At 32.6% G+C, this 25,315-nt stretch overlaps 1 protein-coding gene and 1 long non-coding RNA gene across 5 annotated transcripts; one reads left to right on the top strand and one right to left on the bottom strand.

The window, feature by feature from the left end:
- The first annotated feature begins 556 nt into the window (after positions 1-556).
- LOC113698133 (putative late blight resistance protein homolog R1A-3) lies at positions 557-17,614 on the top strand. 4 transcript variants are annotated; one of them, XM_072056807.1, is made up of 6 exons: positions 557-809; positions 9,483-9,519; positions 9,598-9,640; positions 12,560-16,594; positions 16,786-16,823; positions 17,317-17,614. In XM_072056807.1, exon 4 carries the CDS (start codon positions 12,598-12,600, stop codon positions 16,522-16,524), a length of 3,927 nt encoding a protein of 1,308 aa, XP_071912908.1. In that variant the 5' UTR covers positions 557-809; positions 9,483-9,519; positions 9,598-9,640; positions 12,560-12,597; the 3' UTR covers positions 16,525-16,594; positions 16,786-16,823; positions 17,317-17,614. The 4 variants fall into 4 exon arrangements, with proteins under 4 accessions (XP_071912908.1, XP_071912907.1, XP_071912906.1 ...); XM_072056806.1 differs by having other exon boundaries at positions 17,314-17,614; XM_072056805.1 differs by having other exon boundaries at positions 16,731-16,823.
- Positions 2,141-2,996, bottom strand: LOC140010243 (uncharacterized). The gene is made up of 2 exons (XR_011817539.1): positions 2,645-2,996; positions 2,141-2,546 (listed from the first exon to the last, which is right to left on the bottom strand). It is a non-coding gene; the product is annotated as an uncharacterized lncRNA (long non-coding RNA).
- Positions 17,615-25,315: the final 7,701 nt, after the last annotated feature.

The raw sequence follows: 25,315 nt of genomic DNA, 5'->3' as shown, positions 1-25,315 counted from the left end.
AAATAATTATATACATATATATAATTATATAAAATATATATTATAATTTTATGAGATTCGAACTTGAATTTGACGAGTTCAAAATGTCAAGTTCGAGTTCGAGGTTAAAAAAATAAAAAAAATAATTATTTTATTTTTAAAAAATGAATAAAATAATAATTTTTCTAACAAATAATAAAATATCAGGGATATATATATAATTTTACTATTAAAATAAAAAAAAAAATATATATAATCAAGTTCGCGAGTAGTTTGCGTAGTATTTTTGAACTCGAGATCAAGATCAAGTTTGACTTCATTAGCTTGAACTTGAGTCGAGTTTGAGCGGTTCGATTCGTTTGCAGTTTCAGTGGAGATATTCTCAATTGAAATTTGTGTTTTCTAAATAAGAAGTTGAAAAAACCTTTAAAATTGTGAAGGCCCTGCCCAAATAGCACTAATTATCCCGAGGCCCACAAAACGACTCGTGTTTCTGCGGTAATGGACGCGACAAAGGCTTTGTTGAAAAGCACCACCACCTCTCTCTGTTTGAAATGTGGAAAAGCAAAAGACAGCATCGATGTTCTGGTGGAGCAAGAAAAGTGAAAAGCATAAATATTCTTCGTAAAAACAACCTCTGCCTTTTGTTTTGTGGGCAACACAGTGAAGGTCTGCTACTGTGAACTATCTCGCCTCAGACGTTCGGTAGTAGCATATTTTTCAAAGAAATCCCACGAAGCGGTTTTTTGGGGTGGTGGCGAAGCCGGTTGCCGGAGCTTCTACTGTCAATTTCTTCAAACAGAGCTGATTACGGTGCTCATCAACAAGAGGTATTTTTCAAATTCAAGGAATCAAAAAAGAAAAAGGAAACAAGTTGATTAATTATTCCATTTTCTCTGCTGTTTATATATTCTGTATGTTGAAAGAATCATCGGTTGAGTTGATTCATTTTGAAGTAGGAAAAGATGATCTAACTCTGCTAATTTTGGTCTTGGTCTGGAATAAATCAGCATAGATGTAAAAAAAAATAAAAATTTAATCAGACGGCGTGAGTAATATATAACTGTAAAAGTAATTATAGAAAAAGCTTCTAAACTTTTCTTTTTCTTAGTGCTCCTTCTCAGTTAGAGGCTAATAGTTAATGATGCAATATTTTTTCTCTAAATAAATTTACTACCTTTCGTACAAATTGGTATTCATGAAAAGTAGAAATTCTAGAATTGAAATTTGATAAATGTATTGCTAAATATCTATAATAATGACTTGAGGAAATTTTTTTAGTTAAAGAATAGCCAATTTTAGATTAGTCTGAGAAGTTCAACACCTTGATAGAGTAATAGTTAGATAAAACGAAAAAGTCAAATTTAGACAATTGTATAAAAATCTCTTAATACTGAAATTCTATAATCTCTCCATTACTCTGCCAAATTAACTTTTAAATGGAATTACATCAATTTAATTGTAATGACATGCATATACTAACTAATCTCACATACATTTGCCACCAAGGATGAAAAAGACATTTAAAGAATAATCATAGCAAGTCTCCTGTCTTCAACCCCAAATTGCAAGCAAGAATCCTTGTAATTCTTTATTCTTTCACTAATGACTGCAATCTTCCCAAATTAGCCGATTAAGAAATTAGTAATACTCTAGGACCATACGTCATATTAGTGTTACTCTTTGAAATGTATTTAGGGGGTGTTTGTTTCACAGATTGGAATCGAAAATGGAAATGGAATCATAGACTCTGGTTTTGGAATTAAACTTTTCATTTTAATATCTAACTTGGTTCACACATTGGAATTAGTATCATTCCAATTCCTGATGCTTGGTTTGATGAGTGTTTCGGAATTAAATGCAATTAAATTTTCAAAATTACCCCTGAGATAACAATTCTTATAAAACAAAGGGATAATTGCAGAAACCTCCCTTGAGGTTTCTGACACTTGCACTGACACTCCCTTGAGGTTTCAAAACAAACAAATTCATTCTAAATTTTGGTTTGGGGTAATTTCATAAACCAAATCGCGGTCACTTTCTATAAAATATCACTTTTCCATAAAAGACCAGCTCTTTATGGCTTTCCTCCATTATAAGAATAGAGTACCCATTTTTCCATAAATAAATTTATTTATCGGACAAAATAAAAATAAACCCGTTTTCCAATAAAACACCAACTCTTTATAGCTTTCCTCCGTTATAAGAACAGAGTACCCTTTCAAAATACAAATGGGAAACCGCAAAAAACATAAACAAGGAGAACTTCCAAGGAGTCAGGGGGTCTGCATAGTTGAGTCCTTGGATTTGTTCTCTTCTGAAGATGGCTGATTCTCCGAGTCAGATTGCCGGACCTCTTCAATCATCCTAACTACTTCATCCATGTTTGGTCGCATGTCTGGCACCTTGGCAACACATGCCATGGCTATTTGCAGCATTAGCACCATTTCTTCTTCAATATTTTGGAACCTCATCAACTCGACATCAAAAACTTCGGCCGTCCATTCCCCCCTGACAACTGATTGGACCCACCTTGGGAGATCAACCATGTCATCCCGTCCTGGAGACTGAATTGGTTGTTTTCCAGTTAGCATCTCCGCCATTTTTTCAAATCGCAAATTCTACCTTAGTATTAATTATAGGAGAAATTTGAGAGAATACATACCTTAGAACTCTTGGATTTGGGTGGAGGGTTTCCTTCAATTTTTTGAGATATTTTTCATGGAGATCTTGTTGAACAATTTGCCCACTGAAGATATTTGCCCACTATTAATCCATTTAGATCTGTTTTAGATCCTTTTTTTTTCAAGAGATTTTGGATTACAGATGAAGACTATATGATGAAGAAGAAGAGATAAGAAACTGATGAAGAAGAAGAACAGAAAGAGCGGCGTGTGATGGAGAGAAAGAGAGGGTAAAAGAGTTTTGTATGTGATGGGTAGGTCCGTCATAAATGTTGTCCGACGGAATAAGTTGAGGGTTTTGTCCAAAACCTCCCAATTTGTTCGGGAATGGGATAAGTCCCATTTTTTAGAAATGATTCCAAAAATTGTATTCCAATAGGCTTATCTCAAGCAACAAATAAAGGGTTTATTCCATTCTGTGATTCTCAAACCCTTTATCCAAGCAGCCCCTTAGTTTCTGAAGATAGGAGGGAAAAAGAAAAAAAGAAAAAGAATGAAAACATCTGTTACTAATAGTTGGATGAATGGTTTCTTATTTTTCTTGGAATCCCGTTTGACTTTCTTTTTAACTAAAAACATTTGTTAACTCCACAAAGAATAATCTGTTGGGAACTTTGCTATTGGGTCTAGCTTTTTTTTTTTTCTTTCCTTTTTTTTTAAGTAAGCTCTGGGTTCCTTTTTTTAGTAAGCTCTGGGTTAATTTTAAAGTCAACCTTAAGCAATTTCCAATTTCAATTCATCTTAAAAGGAAAATTATTTCAATAAAACCTTATTGCTATAATAACATCTAAAAGTTCTCCAAAAACCAATGTCTTTACATGGCAGAAGCTCATTTGTATTGGGTCTAGTTATATGGATTTTTTTCCCTAACAGGCATGGACACTCATTAACACTCCAAAATTATACCTAACTTTTCATGCGAATACACACAATCACAATTATTATACCTCCTATATTTTATACACTTTTTCAAATTAACTATACTTTTTCTTCAAAAAAATTAACATATGAGACTCCTCTTAGCAAGCATTCAATGTGCACTGATTGGCCAAACCATACTTATATTTTGAACGATAGGATCATGGGTCTCACAGTTTGAAGTTGTCTAGTTCAATCTAATTGTCGTAGTTCTTACCTCTTTTGGTGTAAAATCGTTTAAAATGGGTGTAAACTTGAATTTGTAAACTTATATACTGAAATTTGTATTAAATTAAATCCAAAACTGTATAAGTTTATACCAATGTGCTAATGATTTCTCCAGGACAGTTTACCGTACTATTTCTTGGCAATTAAGACGACAAATTTTAAAATATACCTACCTGATCTTTTTAGGGTAGTTTACAACTAATCTCCTAATGCATACCCTAATTCTAACTTCATCCCATAACATCTTTTTTGTGTGTAATGAACCCTTCTTTTTGTTTGTCTTTCATTATAAATACTGAAATATAAACTTGGCACAAAATCTACATTTTGGAAAATATATGCATAGTTTACATTGATTGTTAGTTGACGAGTTAGAACCCTAGAAGAATGCTTGTTAATTACACTATTGTTCTGTAATACATTTACGATAATTTAGCAACACCTTATAATCTGTGAGGATGCTCCTTGACCCAATGAGTAGCTGGTGCCCGGCCGGTTATTTTACTAATGTCTCTTTTTGTAATAGTGTAGCCAATAAAATAGATTATCACTATACTGGTCTCAACTTAATTGCCCCAAACAAATGCTTGTCAATACAGTTTTGGACATAAAAAAAAGTTACCACAACACACCCTTACTAGGGCTGCAAACGAGCTGAGTCGAGTCGAGTTTTGGCCTTATCGAGTCGAGTCTTGACTTAATTTCATCGAACTCGAATTCGAGCTCAAGCTCGACGAGCTAGTAATTTTCAAGCTCGAACTCGAGCTCGAAAAAAATAAAAAATAATTATTTTATTTTTTAATAAATAAATAAAATAATATTTTTTCTTAATAAATAATAAAATATTAAGGATATTTATGTAATTTTACTATTAAAAAAAAATATATATATATATATACTCGAACTCGCGAGCTAACGAGTTTAATGTTTTGAGCTCGAGCTCGAGCTCGACTCTGGCTCGACCAGCTCGAGCTCGACTCGAGCTCGATCAATGAATCGAGCCGCTCGCGAGCGGCTCGATTCGTTTGCACCCCTAACTCTTACATACTAAATCTCCCAAACTTATGCTGTGCTATTTTCTTACCCCCTACGTTTTAGGTATTTTTATCCCAAGTTTTAGGCATGCAAACAAGTAATGGTTAGGAGAATTTATTACTTGTCTGATGCGTAAAATACAATAAAAACTCTATAAATTAATAATTTTGAAATTATACATATTCTATTAATTTAAAGAGGTATTAATTAATAATTTATTAGTTTATTGAACATACTTACAATTTAAAGAACACTCATTTAATCAACTAAAATTTTATTTGATTTTATAAAAGTATGAATTATTCTATTAATAAAAGGCGACTAAAAGTCTAATGAATATAAACCAATCAAGTTCATGGGTCTCAAGTTTAGAAGAAATTGTTGCTAGCATCACTGAAAATTTTACTAATGATGAAGCTCAAGATGATATAGTAGCTTTGGAGTTTGTTACGTGGAAGGAAGCACTCAAAATATCAATAACTCTTCATAATTTCTAATTGCAATATGAGAATTCAACTCCAAAACTTTTAGATGCAATACAAAAAATTAAGGATGAGATTCAGGTAGATTTAAATTTTAAGAAAAAATAATAATAAACTCATATTTTAGGAAAATATGATATGTAATTTTAGTGACTTACTAATTTATAATACGAATGGGACCAAAGGGTTATGTTAGTTTTTTTTAAAAAAATTATTATCATATTATTTTATCAAAATTATTAATTTAGCTCATAATCCAAGTTGGGACCAAGAAAATTTATTAGTTAATAGAGATTATTAATTTATCGAGTATTAATTTATAGAGGTCTTGTTGTATAACGTATAAATTATACAAGGGAAAATGATCTGTTTCATCTCTTGCTTTTTGGTGGAAATTTTTTGGTCTATCATTTGTAAAATGAAACAAATTTGTCATTCACATTCTAAAAGGAAAGTAAATTGGTGTTAAAATGATAACCTGATATAGATTTTAAAAGTAAAATTGGAGTATCACTTTAGTTTCTTGCAAATTTAGGCTATTTAGCTACACTTGATATGCACATAATGTTTAGTCAACATAAAAAATTAATTCTTTCTAAAAAAATTCAAAATTTTTGAGAAAATGAAGTCAACATAAAAATTCCCTCTTTTTTTTTATAAATAACTCATAAATCTGGCCTAAACATTTTTTTTTTTGGAAAATATACTATACCAATACCAATAATACAATGTTCATTAATTTTTTAGTGATGTGTTAGAACCTCAAACCAGTGCTATTTAATACATTATTACTAGAGAGAAGAGCTTTTTTTTTATGTTATAATTTTAAATTTTTTTCAGAGACAATGGTTTTTTTATTAGGTTATCATTTTAATTTTTTTTCCTTTTTATAATGACTTAATATTATCTTCTCAAAAAATTTTATTTTTTTAAAGAGAAGGATTTATTTTTTATGGTACAATTTTATATTTTTCCCAACTTAATATCATGTGCATATCAAGTGTACCAAGAATTGGAAATTGGAAGAAATGAAAAAGAAAATCTCCGTACTTAATTGTACACAATTGTGTAGTGGCAGCCATGGACAGTGATGGAGCCAATATTTTTTTCTTGGGGGGGGCCAAAATTTTTTCGAACAAAATTACCTTAATATGTTATGTTCAAAATAATTTTCATTTATTTAAATATATGACATCTTAAAATATCAAATGTTAACTTTAATTATAAAGGTATGTCTATTTCATAAATATGTAACATAGGCATAACTAAAGTTAAGACAAGAAATAATCTTTGATTAAATATCTTATAACATCAAAAACCACTTAAGTTGCACATTATGAGAAGATGCTCCAATATGTCACTTGTGCAATAAACAAAAATATAACTATGCAATATAAATATAACTATTTTCACTTAAAAAAGATAAAAGTTATGTTAGCATACCTTGAAATTCATCCTCTTTTATTAAAAGTAAATTGAGATTTACGTTCTTTTATAGAACTAAATTCATGTATAATTGAATCAATACTAAATTTTCGAGCAACTTCCTTTTTTTTATGTACATTGTTAGGCAATCATTCAAGAAATTATCTTTTATCTTGTTTTGGAGCTTTGTTTTGATTATCTTCATAATTGAAAATGTCCATTCTATAGACTATAGAACGGAGCCAGGATTTTTTCTTTTGGATGGGAGCCAAAATTTTTCTGAACAAAATTATTTTAATATGTTATATTCAAAATAATTTCATCTATTTAAATATATAACATCTTAAAATATCAAATATTAAATTTAATTATAATGGTATGTCTATTTCATAAATATGCAGCATAGTCATAACAAAAATTAGGATAAGAAATAACTTTTGATTAAATATTTTATAACATCATAAACTACCCAAAATTGTACATTATGAGAAAATGGTCCAATATGCCCGTTGTGCAAAAACAAAAATATAACTATGTAATATAAATATAACTATTTTCAATTAATAAAAGATAAAAGTTATGTTTGCATATCTTGAATTTCAACCTCTTTTCTTAAAGTAAACTAAGCTTTACGTTCTTTCATAGAACTAAATTCATCTATAATTGAATTAGTACTAAATTTTTGAACTTCCTTTTTTTTTTTATGTATATTGTTAGACAATCATTCAAGAAATTATCTTTTATCTTGTTTTGATTATATTCATAATTGAAAATCATCGTTCTATAATTGCAGTTGACATAGGAAGAGTGAAAACAAATATAATCAATCTGTCAATAACAGGATTGATCACTCAATTTCTTGTCTTCACCAAGCCTTCAAGTAATTATTTGTATATTTGTATATGGGTCAACAAAAGTATAGATCATTAATTTTAAATTTTTATCAATTAGGCTAAGTTATATATTTGTATATGAACCAATAACGTAATTATTTTTGTTTTAGCCCATTGATAATTATGAATTGAGTCTTTTATTATAATATATCAAATTGGGTCAATTTATTATGGATTATCAAATTATATGTTTAATTTTTTGAATGTTAAATAATTAGCACAATAAAAAATAAATAACTTTTTTTGAAGAACAAATTAAATCAAAGTTGGCTAATTCATGTACACACACAGATATATATATATATATATATATATATATATATATATATAAACTCTCATAATATAAATTAAAATTATAAAAAATTAGGGGAGGCCAGCTTTGTTTTATACATATATATTTACATATTATGAATTAATATTTTCAAAATTTAGGGGGGCCATGGCCCCTCCTTGGCTCCTCCTTGGCTCCGTCATTGCGGCCATGGATCATGGAAAGTCATGACCCTTCCGCTTTAGCAAATTAGCTCAGGATTGAAAAGCTCTAAACTTAGAGGGACTATTGTTTTAATGGGGCTGTATCTATTGTTTACTAGTTACTACTACTACTTTGTCCATTATAAGAGTATCTACGATGGTGTGTAATAGAGGGTGTAATAGACTCTATTACACTCATGCATTGTGTTTCGTATCATTGTGGGAGTATAATGAGTATTCACGCAAAAAAGGCACTCAAAAACTGTTGGACCCATACTCAAAGCTTTCAACCGTCAAAATATTACCCATTTTGTCCGTTTTATTCAAAAGCTTTCCAACGGTCCGTTTTGTCCAATTTACAAAGGTAAAACAAAATAATGGCAGCATTGCAACGCTAATATTTTTTTAGATTTTAATCTTCAAAATTTTGTCAATTTGACCAATTATTCAAAGCAGCAGCATGGGACCCATACTCAAAGCTTTCAATGCTCAAACTATTACCCGTTTTGTCCATTTTATTCAAAAGATTCCATTTTGTCCATTTTGCAATGGTAAAACAAAATAATGGCAGCATTGCAAAGGAAATATTTTTCTTGATTTCAATCCTCAAAATTTTGTCCATAAATGTTGTTAATAATTTCTCAATTTCTCACTCTCCTATTCCATCATTGCAACAGTAATATTTGGGAGCGGTTCGAAGGCAATGATAATGAAAATTAGTATTTATTATGTAATCTTACTTCCACTTCAATTGATTTAAGTTATGTAACGGAGTTAAATTAATTAAATAGAGCATTATTAATTGAGTATGATGATTATGATATATTTACATTTTAAGTGTTAGGTATTTGTTTAATGATTACTTAATTATTTTTTTTTGAAAATAACAATGTATTAATTTTGAGATCCAAAAAATATGTATTTTTTCATGAATTAATAATATTATTTTTCCAAAATAAAATATTTGAAAAGTAAAAATTTCACCAAAAGTTAATAAAATATTTTTCAAACATAATGAAATTACTTTTTAGAAAATAAATTTATTTATTTATTTACCGGATATGTATTGTGAATTATTAAAATAAATGCATGATTTGATGTGGTTTCATGCTATTATACTCTGTAGAGTGTAATCTATAGTGAGTGATGCTGTAATGAAAGAAAGGGATAATAAATTGATGATATAGCAAATGAATTACACTCTTGTGGATGTCCTAGTGTACCATTTCGCTTGCAAAAAGTCTTGCATATAAGAATTCTTTTTATTTTGGTCGAAATCATCAGAATGTTCTTTTTTCTTTTCTTAAACTTGATTTTGTTTGGGTTGGTGCATGATATACTGGGAATTTTTGCGCATTCACAAGATCACCAGCTATTGCCAGAGGTTTCACTTTCGCTCAAGTGAGTGCTGAATTTATTTTTTTTAATTTAAAGTTTTTTTTTTAATGTAGCTTCACCATATAAATGGAATTTCTGCAGATTCAACAGATCACCTGCTCCCAGAGTATTCATTCTCTCCAAAGTAAGAGCTGAATTTCTTTTTCTTTTTTTTCACACATTATTTTTTGTTGAAATATATATGGCTTCCATGTGTTCTTGACACTTTATTAGTGGTTGAAATTTATATGGCATTTCTTTTGCATATTCACTTAATCCTTGGACGTACAGTCTCAGTTTAATAAAGCAATTTCCTCCCAAGCTCATAGTATGGAAAGAAACGCGAGGAAATTAAGCACAAAATAAGAGGAAATTCCAGCTTTTTTATTTGACTTAGCATTAGATAAATCAATTTTTTATTTTTAAATTACCCCAGCAATTATGTGAACGCATTTCATGTGATATGATATGAAATTAATATGTTTCTTCATCTCCACAGTGTTTATCTTACGAGTAGGTTGTTGTTATTTCTCGATAGATCTAGAAAAATAAGATTTAGATGGTTTACTTTCTCATGTTATCTCACATGAAAAAGGAAATAAAATTGTTAGTCTAATTAACAAGTTTTTAAATTTGGAGAAGTTGCCAAGTTAAAAATTAAAAAAATAAAAAAACAACAGAAGCATTAACAATATATAGGCTTGAGATCCTGATGTTCCGTGCAATGTAACTTTTAATCCCAAGAAGATTAATAAAATAGTGAACATGAAATTTTGAAAACTTTCTAAGTTTTCAAGCTCTCAAGAAAAATACTTTAAACGGGGCCATATAAAATTGTAATTCAACTCTAAATCCACAGGCCAATTTGCACCGCAAACACTAGATTTGGAATTGGGAAAAAGCGAAAACTCCTTTATTTTTGGGGGTATTCTTTAAAAACGTACTGTAATGGTATATATGAAAAACTTTACTATAAATATTTTTGAGGGTGTTTTAGAGATATTTTTAGGGGGTTTTTAATGTATTTTAGAATATTTTTCGAATTTACAATTTTTTGGACATTTTTTAAAAGTTTACACCATCCACCACCACCTCCACCGCTACCTCCTGCTCCTCCCTCCTCTCTTCTCTTGCTCTTTCTCTCTCTCTCTTTTTCCCCCTCTCTCCGTTTCCCTTCTCCTCCCTCTCCTTCTCCTTCTTCCTTCTTACCCTCCTCCCTCCTCTCCTTTCTTCCCTCGCCCCCTAGACCCCTCCTAAGTTCACAACTAGAAGTCACCTCTGAGACTGATTTTTTCTAATTTAAATCTATAAAGATGTAAAGTTCACATTTTAAAAGTAAAAGATGAAAAAATTTATTTTACAAAATGTGAGAGGTGTTTTGAACAATTTTTCCTTAATTCATTTATATAAAGTACAAAAATCAAAGTAGGCATTTATTCAACAAACCAAGAATTATCTCGTGCTACATGCAAATTTATTTTATGTTGGCTCTGTTTTTCCCATTTGACTTTATTTTGAGAATCTTTTCAGTTCTACTATAAAAAATGAAATAAAATTCAACAAAGAAGTGAAGGAAAAGAACAGAAACTTATGTGCCTTTACACATAGGCAAAAGGAAAAAAAAAGCATAAACTAATTCAATTGATAAAAGAGACAGTAAATTTCAGGAGAGATCATAAATATTTTTCCAACATTTACGAATTATATTTGGAGATCAAGGCGGAATTTTATTGAGGGAAGTCAAAGTTCGAATTCCTAGACAAACTAGGCAATAGATAAGTTGTTAAAGCAGATGAAGGAAAAGAAAAAAAAAAGTAAAAGAGAAGGAGAAAAACAGTTTTTTTTTTTTAACAAAAGCTTATTTAATACTCTCTCCATCCCATAAAGATAGGCTTACTTTCCTTTATGTGGTGCTTAAATTATAGGCCTATTTCCTTTTTTAAAGAGTGTTAATTTGTTATTTTACTAATATACCTATATTAAATGTACATAGTTATTAGAAATTTTGTAATATATTAGTTGGCTTCTAATGGCTCCAAATTGAAAAGTTTGGTTGTTTGGCAATTTTATTTTGGTTATTCATATTAAATGTACATAGTTATTAGAAATTTTGTAATATATTAGTTGGCTTCTAATGGCTCCAAATTGAAAAGTTTGGTTGTTTGGCAATTTTATTTTGGTTATTCATTTTAGTGAAACATGTAACATTAATTAGATTGACTCTTGCATTAGAAAACTAAAGTACTCTAAGTTTCAAAAACAATATAGTAATATGTGCCTCTTACTTTGAATGAATGATCTAATATTAATAAGGGTTATTTGAGAAAAATATGAATAAAAAATAATTGCTGTAACTATAATAATTAAATTTCTTAATTTGTGTGAAGAAAGAAATAGACTTATTTTTATGGGACAGAGCTAGTATACAATCAAAGAACGCCGCCCAAGTGGAACTAAGCATCATTATTGTAAAAGGCTAAAAGCACAACTTAACTTTGTCCTTTCAGTTGTTAAACTTCAACAAACTCTATACTTATCTATCTATATTACATGTGACAATTTGTCATACAATTGATGAGAAAAATAATTAATTATTCAGAATAATTAATGCAGAAACCATTACATGAATGTTGTAACCTCACTGCTCATGTGACTGCAAAACTGAGCCTGAAAAAATGTTGGAGTAGGAACTATGACTGCAAAATTCAATCAGGTCATAAAAAAAGTAAGCAACCAAATTGGTACACACGTGGCCACTAACAAAGGACTATATTGGTCAATACCTTATTGTCCAGGGACAAAAATGATAACTTATCTGTTGACCTTGGTCTTGTTCTTTGTTTGGAACTACTCAAGTGGTTGGGGAAGTGTAGTCACACTTATTTAACTTTTTATTGCTTCTGCTGCACGATATCCTTTGTGAACAAAATAGCGTCTCACGACATTTGCACAAAAAAGTTTTTTTTTTTTTTTTTTAAAAAAAGCCCTACCTGTTGTTTGTTGGCTAATTTGTAGATGAGACAGTTGTAGATCCGGAACTAATTTTATTCAGTGGCTAAACCAGATAGAAGTCTGATACAAGAGGGAAAAGAAGATACCATAATGGAGATTCCCTCCAGCAGTAACACCAGTTTCTTTGAATTTGCTTTACATGACTATCTGAGGTCGCATCACATCTCCTCCAGCACTAGCACTAGTTGCTTTGATCTTGCTTTAGATTTTCTATGCAAGCTTGAGGAGTCCGGTGATTTCTGGCTCTTCGATATCAGGGATCTGAAGGAAAGCATAAGATTCTTGAAAACCATTTTTCTATATGTCAAGAAGTGTAGGAGGAGGAGGAACTGTGAAGCGGTTTTGGAGCATGACCAGGACGACAAGGGTAAAACGCTTTTGAAGCAAGATCAGGAGGACAAGGGTAAAGCGCTTTTAGAGCATGATCAGGAAGACACCGGTAATATTCTGTCAGAAAGGTTGTCACATAGTATTATTTGCTTCAGAATTCAAGATATGGTTATCAACATAGTTCATGATCTTGAGTCTGCTTATCTATTATACGAACATTCTGATGAATCAGATAGAAAGCGAATAGCAGAAAGTGCGATGTCCGGATCCCTGGCTAATATTTGGTCACTTCTTAGGACAAATATCAAGGAATCGTGCACCGGCATCTTCTTCAACTATTACCCACCGGAAGATCCACAACTAGTTGTGGATCTTATTGCATCCCTTTTGGAGCCTCTAGGGCATCCTTTAATTGAGTTAGAGGATACTAGGAGACACGAGCTACAGCTTGTAAGGAGTCTCATTCGCTTTGCGATAATGCGAGGTGTTGAGTGCACGCAATTGACAGATCTCTTGACTCACGCTGCAGATGTGGTTGAATGCGCGATTTTTGAATGTTGCTTTGACAGTGATGAAGAACAAGTGCCCAGTCAAACGGACTCTGAAATTTATGAGTTGATGGATGAGGATATAGATCCTCCTGATCCCCAAGTCCGAGAAACTTGCATGCATGTCCTGACAGCGTCAAAGAAACAATCAAGATCATCATATGCTTTAGCCGTTGAGCAGAAGGAGCATCGAGTGCTAGTCGAACTTATTGATTCTCTCCTAGATTATCTTACGGATCTACTAGGATCTTGTGCCAGTTTTCAGGTTCTAGTAAAGGATCAAATGCTAAAACTCCATCAAGGAGTAAAATACTTGAGTATCCTTCTTGAAGAGGAGGAGAAACTAGGTGATGAAATAAAGGATCTTATTGGAGTTGTGGTCCATGATGCAGGAACTCTGATCTTCTCCCTTTCTGTCAATGAAATCAAAGAAGGCTTTCCCAAGGAAACAGATCTTGTATTGTTTCATTTGTACAAAGTTCTCAAGTATATGATGGCAGAGCTTGGACACAATTATCCACTAGCATCACCACATTCGTTGTTTAATTATCCTAGATCCAATGAGTTGGGTTGTATAGATTTTTTCTTAAAAAATCTCAAGGAACTAGCAAGGTGTGATGAGGTTGATGATTCAATTGTTTTCATATTAAATAGAATCCAAATGGTCCAAGATGATCTTGTATTCTTAAGATCTTTCCTAGAGAATATCAAGGAGCAGCGCTATCATACTGAAAAACTCCAAGCTTTCTGGAGTCGCGCTATGGAGGCTGCATACAAGGCAGAGTTACTAATTGACTTGATACTTGTTGGTGATAAATGCGAAGATTCTTTGTATGCTGTTGCTAGACATATCAAGCTTCTTAAGACTGAGGCCCTAGAGATCTATAATGGTCAAACCCGGACAGTTAACAAGACTTTCATTCACATACCTTCACAACTTGCTGCTGCCATACACAATGAAGATCTAGTGGGTCTCGATGATGCGGTGGAAACTATCACTCATCGACTTATAAGAGGATCAAAGCAGTTGGATATCATTCCCATTGTAGGTATGCCTGGGCTTGGTAAGACTACATTAGCCAATAAAGTTTATGCTGCTCCTTCAGTTAGGTTACATTTTCATGTTCGTGGCTGGTGTTCTGTTTCTCAAACGTGCAGCAAGCACAGTTTGTTAGTTCAACTTTTGTGTAGTCTTTATTCTAAGAGTCCTCATGAATATCTTAAGAAGGACGAAAATGATTTGGCTAAGAAGCTAAGGCAAGTTTTGCTGAGAAGTAGGTATCTCCTTATTTTGGATGACTTGTGGGACATTGAAGCATGGAATTTGTTAGAAAAATTATTGCCGAATGATGCCAATGGAAGCAGGATTCTCTTAATCAGCAGATTTCAGAATTTGTCTTCACAATTCAAACCTGATAGCAACCCTTACCATCTCCGCCCACTTACTGATGAAGAGAGTTGGACATTGTTGCAAAAAAAGCTATTTGACAAAGAAGGTTGTCCTCCAACACTAAGTGAAGTTGGATTTCAAATAGCGAAAACTTGTAGGGGCTTACCCCTCACAGTTGTCCTTGTTGCTGGAATTCTTGCTACTACGGCACAAGATAGATGGGAAGAAGTTGCAAAAAGTCTTAGTTCTATTGTCCTTGACAATGAATATTGCATGAAGACACTTGAGCTGAGTTATAGTCACTTACCAGATTATTTGAAGCCATGCCTTCTATACTTTGGTGCATTTCGAGAAGATGAGGTCATTCATGTCCGAAGGTTGTTACGGCTTTGGATCTCTGAAGGATTTGTGCAACAGGCTGAAGGAAAGAGCTTAGAGGAAGTAGCTTACGACTACTTGGTGGCTCTAATTAATACAAGTTTAGTTGTGGTTACCGACCAAAGAACTACGAGGAGTGCTAAAGCCTGCCAACTTCATGATTTGGTACACGAGTTTTGTGTGGAAAAAGCCAAAGAAGAAAGTTTTCTACATATTATTCGATGTTGGAAAGGCCCTTTTTGTCTTGCTGAACCAAGCAGCCACCACCGAGTTTGGATTCAAAGTAGCTGGGAATTGAAGACTTGGGAGTTAATGCTAATTTTTCCCAATTTACGCTGTTTGCTGTTGTTTGGATATCATGCTTTTGACTGTGAAGAGAAGCCTTCGAGGATTTTGTTACCTAAGCTTCTTAGAGTCTTGGATTTGGGGGATTGGGGCTTTGGTGAATCATTTCCAATGGAAGTTTTATTGCTTGTTCACTTGAGATACCTAGCGCTCTGTGGAATAACATCCATCCCATCTGCAATAGTCAAACTTTCAAGGTTAGAAACTCTCATTGTAAAACATCCAGAGAGTAATATTGTGCTGCCAAATACTATTTGGGACATTAGGACGTTGAGTTATCTACGTACTATATATGGGAAAAGAGGTTTTATTTTTGCAGTTGGAAATCTTGAAGTATCCCCAGATTTAGATCATTTGGACACGTTAAACCTTGCAATTGATCCCTTGTCTCAAAACCTGCAAAAGTTACTGACAAAATTACCAAGCATCCGCAGGCTAAAATGCATGAGAGATGATGAATCAAGAGATGACGAATCAAGAGAAGCTACAAGAAATTGTGACGAGATTCTTGTGTTTGACTGTTTGACTCAACTAGAGTCACTTCAATTGATTGGTTTTCGGGGATATGGATTTAACTTCCCATTGAATTTGAAGAAGTTGAGTCTCTCAGAGAATTGTCAGCCATGGAGTGAAATTTCAACGATTGGAAAGTTGCCCAATCTTATAGTGCTTAAATTACACGATTCCTCCTTTATTGGGGAAGAATGGGTAATGAAAGAAGGGGAGTTCCCTAACCTCCGAGTCTTGGAATTGTTAAGGTTGGACATTCGAAACTGGACTGCATCTTCTGATGATTTTTGCCATCTTGAGAAATTGGTTGTGCGCCATTGTAAGAAGCTGGAAGAGGTCCCTGCTTGTTTAGGGGAATGTCCAACTCTTGAAATGATTCAGGTGGAAAACTGCAGTGAGTCTCTTGCAAATTCAATAAAGCAAATTCAGCAAGAACAGATGGATAGTGGAAATGAGGTTCTAAAGATCATAATTGAAAATTGTTGTGATGATACACTCATTCTCTCCAAAGAATAGTCGAATTCCTCAAAAGCAGAGTCAATTCCCTCAGAAGCAGACGAGATTTCCTCCCACCACCTTTGATCAGGTCAGATAAAATTATATTTTGCATATGTTGAATCCATTCAATTATATAATGATTCATGTCCGTTTTTCATCTGTTTATATGTTTAATCAGTTCAATGCTATATTAATTCATTTATATCTCAAAGCAATTTCTGCAGGCTCCCAAATTCTTCTGTTTGGACCTAATGCTGCTGTATAACTTTCCTATTGCAGCGCCAAACACAATCATGCATTAACCAAACCAGACAAGTGTAAGTTGCTTCTATTTTTCCTCAATAAAAAAAACCATAACCAAATTGATTGATACGTTGAAACATACAATAGCGGTTTTGCAACAAAAATATTAGGTAGAGACACAAACCAGTTTGTGTTACTTTTAAACAGAGAAAGGCCATAGGCCCTTTATAATTTGCATAACATTGTCATATGAGCGCATGTTTCACTGACATTGAGATCTGGGAATAGCTTTAAATATCTAAACACATGCATCTTCCTTCACTAAAATATGCTGAAGTACAAACATTTTTATTCTTCACTAAGCCATATTTTCGGAAGTCTAGAGGAAGAAATTTTTCTCAAAACTATTTTACGCAGCTTCATGTTTTATCTTCCATTTTAAGTGGGTAATTGCTCGAACACATCAAAATGACATATCAGAAAAGCTAGATGACCTTTTTAGTTGGGTAATATGTATACCTTTCCATTCAACTGATCTAGTACTGCAATTTCCTTCTTTCACAGCAGGTTTCCTCGGCAGGAGAGCCTTTTTCTTCTCATCACACCAGACAAGGGTGAAGACTCAAGCATTCAACGTTGTAACAGTTTGATGACATAATAGTTCATTTGTACTGAAGCAATTTTTAGAGCTTCCAGATTATTTGGTTTGAACTTGATGCAGCTGTATTACTTTGTCATTGCAGGGGCAAGCACAGTCATGCATTCTATCAGTCCAACATTATCCATCATAATCTATTTGTAAAATGTTCTCCATGCCCTCTTCTGGTTTGATGTTTATTAGTGTTTATGAACCCAATTTTTGAAATCTTCTTCATGTTCTTTTCTACTTCGAGGTTCAATATGCTTGTATATCATCATCCCAGTTTGTTAAATCTTCTTTGATGCAGCTAAGATTGATGTGATGCTTATAAGTTAAAACCAGCAGATTGATGTCATGCTAGATAAACTTTTCTGTTCCTTTATTGTATCACAGATAAGAGTAATACATATAATTGTAACTTGCTTCTCTTTATCCTCAATAAAGAACCATACACTCAATTGATAGATAAGTTAAAACATACAATAACTTTTTTGCAATAAATATTAAGTGGAGACACCAAAAACTTTTCAATAGAGAAATAGCATTGGAACAAAATTGTAAATTTACTTCAGTACATGGAATCCATGTTTCACTGGCATTGAGATCTAGAAACAGCTTTGAATATCAAGCCAAATATATATATATATATATATATATATATATATATGTATATGTATATATATCTGAAAACATGTGGGAATATGCTATCTTTATGTGTGCCTATCTTCTTTAAATGTTTTCATGTACATTGTTAGGGAGAAATGCCTTGAAAGAGCCCACCAAAGAATCCAATATGTAAGTCAGAAATTCAACTTTGACTCAAAAGCTGAAACCATTAGGTCTCAACCCCTTACTTACATATTAACCACTCTTTCTCTACCTTTTTCGGATCAATATGGATATAATCCTTTACTCATGAATCTAAAAAATTTTCCCCTTCATGAGTAATCCCTCACATTAGATTAAACCCAAATTTATAAACCTTCTTCGAGTCCACTTTAATATTCAACGCAATCTCACATTAACTCCTAAAGTCACTTTTTCTTCCAATCATGACCCACTCTTCTTTAACATCTAAACTGGATCTTTAACATCTAAACTGGATTCTGGACCCTTGCCAATCCTTGGCTACTTGGTCTAACACTAACCGGATCCCCTGCCAAACCCATGGCGCATCTGGTCCAACACTAACCCAAACTCCTTAGCATGACACTTCGGCCTACCACCAACAAAAGAAGTTTTTATCAAGTCCAATATCTAAATTAGAAACCCAACTCTAACCCAAAACATTAAGCCATTAGGTCTCGAGCGCTTACTTACATATTAACCACTTTTTCTCTATTTCTCGAACTAATGTGAGACATAGTCCTTTACTCGTAAACCTAACATACTTTAATTTTCATTCTTCAACATAGCAATATTTTCAGAAGTCTAAAGAAAGTAATTTTTCTTAAAAGTTTTTCGTCGCCGTTTCATCTTGTAAGTGATTAATTGTTCAAACTGATCAAAATGACAGATCAAACAAATTAATTAGATGACATTTTTGTGGAGTTATCTATAATATATAGTTCTTCATTTGACTGATATAGCACTTGAATTGTTATTTTCACTTGCCTTAAAAATCACTAGCTTTTGCTGAAAGGATTTTATTGAAATTTATAATGCGCTCTGACCTCACATACCAATTTATAATCTATCCCTTCCCATTATGCATATACAAACTGAAAATGTGCTTTCTGCAACGAGAACTTGATTGTATATAATATAATATAATATAATATAATACAATCTATCCCTTCCCATTATACATTTTGAAGTATTTTGTTGATTTATGCTGTCTGCAACAAGACCAACCACCCCAACCCCAGCATGCTCAAATTACAGATTTATTGCGAAAATCATAAGCTAGAAACCAAGAATAAAAATGTTCAAATGTTCAAGTCGATGGTGATAGATGATCGTTGTCATGAGGGGCCAGAATGCTAAGTGAAAACCGACATTAACATTCTTGAATCCAAATTGCGGTAATCATTTCCTCTGTTTTGATTTAGACTTTCTTCCTTTGACTTTGATTTAGACTTTTCTTTTCTTTTCATCCGATCCTGGGCATTGGCTTGGGTTTTTTATTATCCTTTTGGGTCTTCATTTCTTTTTCTTTATACTTTTGTTTTCTTAATTTTTTTGGTGAAATTTTTGCACTCCTTTCTCTTCTTTCTTATTTTTTCTTTTTTTATAACTAATAAAAGAAATTCTACAAAAATAATAAACTAGAACATAGGTTAAAAACAAATAAAACAAGTTTTTTAAAAAAAAGAAAATTAAAAAACATAATAAGGATTTTTGTTTGAAAAAGAACATAATAAGGATTCAATGAAAATTTTGGTGCTCACAGATTTAGCTTGCATACAAGCAGCCAAGTCTTCATGGATGGACCCAGTGGAGGAGCCAAAATAGTTTTTCATTTGGGGCACAGATGAAAAAAAAATTTGTACCCTTATAAATAGACGCTGAAAGTTTCTCCATAACCTGTGCTGAGAAAAATTTTTAAAACGCATTTTTAAAACACTCATCATATCTTACGGACATCATAACATATAAACGTTACAATGAAGAGTGTCAAAAGATATATTTTCAAAGTGACATTTAATCCAAATGCACCAATTAGTATTCATGGAACAAGGAATAGCAAGTAACAATGCACATAGTTATTATATAAAATAAGAAAACCATAACTGGTTCAACTATTAGTTTTAGTGTATAAAAAAGCTCATTATCGAGGTAATCATCATTAACATAGTGATTTATGTCCATTAAGAATATATATTATCAAAGTACTTATAAGGCAATAAAAAACGGTGATACGTGAATTCAACGACAATAAAACCAAAGCTTTTTTAAAACCCAACTATTAAAACAAAAAATTTTCCCTTGCCAGTAAAAGCACATATAAAAATTATTAGCGTAAAATAAGGATTTCTTAAAATTACTACACCTAAAATTGTTATTTCACTTTGGCATACGTGCCCGCATTGCCTTACAAGTAGCTCCACCCCTCGTTGGACCAATCAGTATTCTAGTATTAAAAAACCGCAACTCCATGTTTAAGACAAAGTTACTAAATCCAACTCAATCTGATAGTTCAACCGATAAATTGGTTTTCTAATCAAGTTAAGTTGCTAACTTGATCATTTAAGGTAATGAACCGTTGAGTCAATTTTACCAATGGATGCTGCAAATTGAAGGCTGTTGACTATTTTATACTAATATTTCCCTTTCCCTTAACTCTTCAATTTTTCATTTTTTTTTACCCCCTTAAATACTCCTTTCCTTAAATTTTTAGTACTCTAGCACTTTATCCTAAAAGTTCAAACATAAATTACCAAAGTGATATCTCACCATAATTTATTCCCCGATAACACTTCTCAAATAAGCCTTTCCTTGAATTTTTAATACTCTCATACTTTATCCTAAAAGTTAGAAAATAAATTATCAAAATGATATCTTACTATAATTCATCCCCAACATAATAATTGCTCTCATAAAATATTGTAATTTAGAGCAAAAAACTACATATAAGTAAGATATTATACTTTAAAGTTGGTTTTGATTCCTAATTAAATTTACCTTGTCCTCACTCTTGTAATATTTAATAACTCAATGAAAATCAAACAAAAAATTTTATTGCATAATTTGTCAAGATTTATATATACAAAATTAATAAACAATATATTTAATTTAAAAATATAGTTTAATGATTCATTGGTTCAACCATTCATCCACTAGTTGAACCAGTAAGTCAGTAACCTATTGACACACCCCCTTTGCTGAATTCCTATCCCAATTGAGTTTAATAACATTGGTTTAAGAGCTAGTCAATTATTTTATCAAATTCATCCACTAGTTGAACAAGTAACCTATTGACACACGCCTTTGCTGAATTCCTATCCCAATTGAGTTTAATAACATTGGTTTAAGAGCCAGTCAATTATTTTATCAAATCTTATCTTAGCAATGTAGAGTCGTTGGCTAGCATTTCTCTACATGCCTTGTATTTGATTGGACACTGAGGGCAAGTCTTCTAATCGTAAAATCACTTGACACTAAACTACATTAAACTTATAGGATTATTTTTCTCTATAATTTTGAAAAAAAATTAATTTTTTGTGAAAATTCTCTTCATATATTTTCAATCATTTTTTACTTTACATATATTACACATCTTTAAATGTTATTCTTGATTTTGATGATCACAAAGCACTTTGAAATGTTTATCTAATTCTCTTCAAATATAAGTGTTGTGCTTTTAAGAGAATCAGGTACAAAGGTATCAAGGAAAGAAAATCAACCAAAAGAAGAAGCAAAAACAGGGCACTCATGTCGGACGTCCTAAAGGAAGCTGTCGGACGTCCGAAAGAATGAAGAATATCAAGAAGGAAACTTTGTCGGACGCTTGTAAAGAAGCATCAGACGTCCGGGAGGATCGGACGCACATCGATCGCATCGGACGTCCGAGAAATTTCGCAAAGTTTTGATGACTCTCTGATGACGTTCGGACGCAGATGCTGTCGGACGATAAAATCCCATCGGACGTCCGAACGACAACTTGGCTGATTTTCGGACGATGGGATCGGACGGTGATTAATCTGTCGGACGTCCGACGGCCCCAACGGCTAGCTGACTCTTCATCTGCCTACTATCCGTTGGAAGCATTATTGAAACCCATTTTTTGTCCCCTTTAAATGCAAACGATTCTGAACCAGTGAGGGACTTTTGCACACTTTGTTTACAAGATCTCAAGAGATATTTTAGTTAGAAAATAGTCTCCCAAGCTAGATTTGTTCTCCAAGTGGTGTGAATTTCTTGTAAGCACTTCTCTTGTGTTTGAAATTTTCAATAGTGTAGCTTTGTTGAGGGTTATCTGAATGATAGTAAAACTTCCTAACTTGACTAAGTGAGGTTTGGGGCAAGGAGGAAGTAATCCCTCCATTGTACATTGAGTTGATCTTGTTCTTCAAAGAGAAGGTGCTCATCTTTGTGATTGGTCTTCAAGTTTGAGGAAAGCTTGGTAGACAATCGGTTTGATACTCTATCTTATTCCTTTTGTTTAATAAAATTCTCATTGCTTATATACTATCTTATTTCTGATCAACATTGTTCTCTTCTTTAAATTTACTTGGTTAATCACTACTAGAAAAGAAGGTAAATTTTTATTAAAGAAAAAGTGCATAAACTCAATTAAGGTTTTTTAATCAACCTAATTCACCCCTCCTCTTAGGTTGTTTTTGGGCCTTACAATTGGTATCAGAGCTTGGTCTCCTAGAGATTAAGCTCAAGCGGCTTGGAGTAAAGATGACAACCAATCATGCCATGTTTGTTGAGGGGCAATCTGTCACTAGACCTCCCATGTTTACTGGTTCCAATTATGTTAGTTGGAAAGAAAGAATGATTATCTTTTTACAATCCATTGATATTGAGTTATGGTTTATTGTGAATGAAGGACCGCATGATGCTAACATTCTTGATGCAGATACAGGTTTGTTTCGGCCAAAAACAAGAGCTGAATTGAATGCTCAAGATAGAACAAATCTCACATTGAATGCCAAAGCCATGAATGTTCTTTATAGTGGCTTAGACTCAAATGAATCAATTAGAGTAAAAGGATGTAAATCTGCCAAAGAAATGTGGGATAAACTAAGAGAAATTCATGAGGGTAGTGACAACGTGAGAGAACAGAAAAAGTCTATCTTGATCACAAAGTATGAATCATTTAGAATAGAACATCTTGAGGATATTGACAAAATGTATTGTACGTTCAATGACTTGATCAAAGATCTCGAGGTGTTGGGCAAAGAGTACACCTTAGGAGAGAAAAATAGAAAAATTCTCAATGCTTTGGGCAAAGAATGGGAAAGTAAAGTGACTGCAATAGAGGAGGCTAAGGATTTGAATTCTGTACCTATTGAATCTCTCATAAACTCACTAACCTCCTATGAGTTGAAGTTGAAAACTAAAGTGCAGGAGGAAGAGGACGCTAGAGCAAAGAGAAACATAACTCTAAAGGCAACTCAAAGTGAAGATGATCCAATTCAATTGGATGATGAAAACTCGGATGGTGATAACAACGATCTTACTCTCATCACAAAAAGTTTCAAGAGAATCTTGAACAAAAGGAAGTTTAGAAGGGGAGGACCTAGCAATCAATTCCAGAATCAGTCTTCAAACGCAAGGAACAAAGGAAAACATGAATTCAACAAGAAATAATTGGACAAATGCTACGAATGTGGACAGCCTGGACACTACGCAAATGAATGCTCCCTGAAGAAAAAGAAAGATGGAAAAACTGATCGAAAGCCAAGGTTCAACAACTTCCAGATTACATGGAATGAATGTAACTCGGAAGGCGAAGTTAAAGAAGAAGAAGAATCAGCTCAAATGGCTTTCATGGCTATTGGAGATAATGAGGGAAAAGGCTCAAACAAGTCCAAATGGTTCATTGACAGTGGCTGTTCAAGGCATATGACCGGTGATCCTTCTTTGTTCATAAAGCTAAAATCAAAATCAAGTGGAAAGATGACATTTGGTGATGACGTGAAAGCTAAGACAATTGGAATAGGTGATGTTGGTAAGGATGGTGAAACTTTTGTTCATAATGTACTCTTAGTTGATAATTTAGGTTATAACTTGCTTAGTGTTAGTCAATTATGTGATAAAGACTTGTATGTGTTGTTCAAAAAACATGAATGCATTGTACTTGACTCTAAATATAATGTTGTGTTCAAAGGTAAGAGGTTTAACGATATTTATATTGTTGTTCTTGATAAACTTGATTCATCTAACTTTCAATGTCTTAAAGTTTCAAATGAAGATCCTTAGTTGTGGCATAGGAGACTTTGTCATTTTAACATGGATTTACTAAAGGAAATTTCGAAAAAGGAGTTGGTTAGAGGCTTGCCAAAAATCAGTTTTGAAAAGGACAAAATTTGTGATGCATGTCAATTTGGGAAGCAAACAAAAATTTTCTTTAAACCAAAGAAGTGTGTTTCAACTTCAAAACCTTTGAAACTCTTGCATCTTGATTTATTTGGTCCTACTCAAATTTCTAGCTTGGGAGGTAAGAGATATTGTTTTGTAATTGTTGATGATTATTCTAGATATACTTAGGTGATATTCCTTGCTCATAAAGATGATGCCTTCAAGAATTTTACTTCACTGTTTGCTAAAGTTCAAAATCTACTTGGTTTAAAAATTGTTAAGATTAGAAGTGATAATGGGACGGAATTCAAGTTTTGTGGTTTTTCAGAATTTTATGATCATAATGGCATAACACATGAGTTTTCTATTGCAAGGACTCCACAGCAAAATGGTGTTGTAGAAAGGAAAAACAGGACACTCCAAGAGGCTGCTAGAACTATGTTGAGTGAATGTAATTTGCCAAAATATCTTTGGGGTGAAGCGGTAAACACCGCATGTTATGTGATGAATAGAATCCTCTTGAGACCTATTTTGAATAAAACATCTTATCAACTGATTTTTGATAAGAAACCTACGGTTGGATATTTCAAAGTTTTTGGTTGTAAATGTTTTATTTTGAATTTAAAGGAACATCTTGGTAAGTTTGATAAAAAATCTGATGAAAGAATATTTTTGGAATATTGTGAGAGAAAAAGAGGATATAGAGTCTTTAATAGAAGAACTCTTGTGATAGAATAAGCTATACACATAACATTTGATGAAACTAATGATGATAATTCCAAAAGTTCGTGTGAGGATGATGATGTAGGTGTTCGTGAAGGAATGGAAAAGCTAACAATTGGAGATGAAGGAAACTCTAAACCAGTAGCAAAGGAAATAGAGGATGAAGCTCATGATGATCAAGAAAAGAAAGATGAAGACAAGAATGATGATTCATTCAAAGACCTTCCCAAT

This window comes from Coffea arabica, chromosome 7c, assembly GCF_036785885.1.
Source record: "Coffea arabica cultivar ET-39 chromosome 7c, Coffea Arabica ET-39 HiFi, whole genome shotgun sequence".
In the NCBI taxonomy this organism is placed as follows: domain Eukaryota; kingdom Viridiplantae; phylum Streptophyta; class Magnoliopsida; order Gentianales; family Rubiaceae; genus Coffea; species Coffea arabica.
Note: the sequence above shows the minus strand (reverse complement) of the source record. Positions and strands in the feature narration are given on the sequence as shown.